The sequence below is a fragment of the Volvox carteri genome, assembly GCF_000143455.1.
Source record: "Volvox carteri f. nagariensis unplaced genomic scaffold VOLCAscaffold_33, whole genome shotgun sequence".
Lineage (NCBI taxonomy): Eukaryota > Viridiplantae > Chlorophyta > Chlorophyceae > Chlamydomonadales > Volvocaceae > Volvox > Volvox carteri.
The window spans coordinates 614,441-615,494 of NW_003307576.1; the positions used below are offsets into that span (position 1 = coordinate 614,441).

Below are 1,054 nucleotides of genomic sequence, written 5' to 3' on the forward strand. Positions count from 1 at the left end.
CAGCGCCCCCTCCCCCTCCCCCTCCTCCGCCCCCGCCCCCGCCCCCGCCGCCTCCCCCGCCCCCTCCCCCGCCGCCTCCGGTAGTCCGTGTGCAGATGTAGCAACTGCCCAACACGCAAGAATTCGGTGTGTGAGTTCACTGTCGGTTGTCGGTTGTCAGTTGTTGGTGAACTGGTCACCGATGGTCATGCTGAGGGGGGGGGTCCGTCATGGTCACACACCTACCACGGTCACCCAGACGGACAGACAGACAGACTAGCAGACAGATATAGAGCCTCGGAACTGATGATGACGAGTAATGGTGCGGGTGAGGGTGTGGGTGATGGTGTGGCACCCATGTGCAGCCCCACGGTCAAACCCGCTTGAGGAGTGCAGGAGTTGCATTATGGATCCAGTCTTGAGGATGTATGTATGTATGTATGTATGTATGTATGTATGTATGTATGTATGTATGTATGTATGTATGTGTGTGCATGTATGTGTGTGTGCACGTGTGGTTTAGTGTGCTGTACATCGGCTTCTGGAGATAACTCCAATAAACAGGTACATCTTGAAATTTGCGGCAGCCCCACCGACTATGTTTTTGCCTAGAGTTGTTGAAAAACCCGTATTTTTAACCCATAAAACAAAACCCGCATGTCATTTTTGAGTTTTAGTTTTTTCAACTGCAGGACCTGCATCCATGCATTGTTAGAATTATTAGTAATGTGGCAGTCAGACTGTCGGAAGGCCGTCTGGTGGCTGGATTAGCGCTTTTCGCAGCCGCGGCTGCAGTGCATATGTAGTATCTTGGGTACATCACCGGCAGCGTTATTTTTTTGCGGAATATATTCCGAATTCGGAATGAAAAAATGTTCATGGCCCTGAAAGTTAAGAATAAATAATGTTCCGACCGTACAAGTTCATTCCTCCAGCCACAAAGGGACTGTCCATGCCAAAGCCGCTAGAATCTTACAGGAGACATACATGTTACCCATATCATAGCACTTCAATGCCATGAATACTGTTAGGAAGCTCACGCCCGCAAGTCGACGAGGAATAGGAATGTTTCTGT

At 49.9% G+C, this 1,054-nt stretch overlaps 1 protein-coding gene across 1 annotated transcript in view; it reads left to right on the forward strand.

Moving 5' to 3' along the window:
* VOLCADRAFT_118236 (uncharacterized protein) overlaps positions 1-366 on the forward strand; it is a gene marked incomplete at both ends in the record, with an annotated part of 16,855 nt that extends 16,489 nt beyond the window's left edge. Inside the window, one exon of the mRNA XM_002952902.1 lies at positions 96-366. Coding sequence (XP_002952948.1) covers positions 96-366 — 271 coding nt within the window. The remainder of the gene's footprint in view (positions 1-95) is intronic.
* Between the last annotated feature and the right edge of the window lie 688 nt (positions 367-1,054).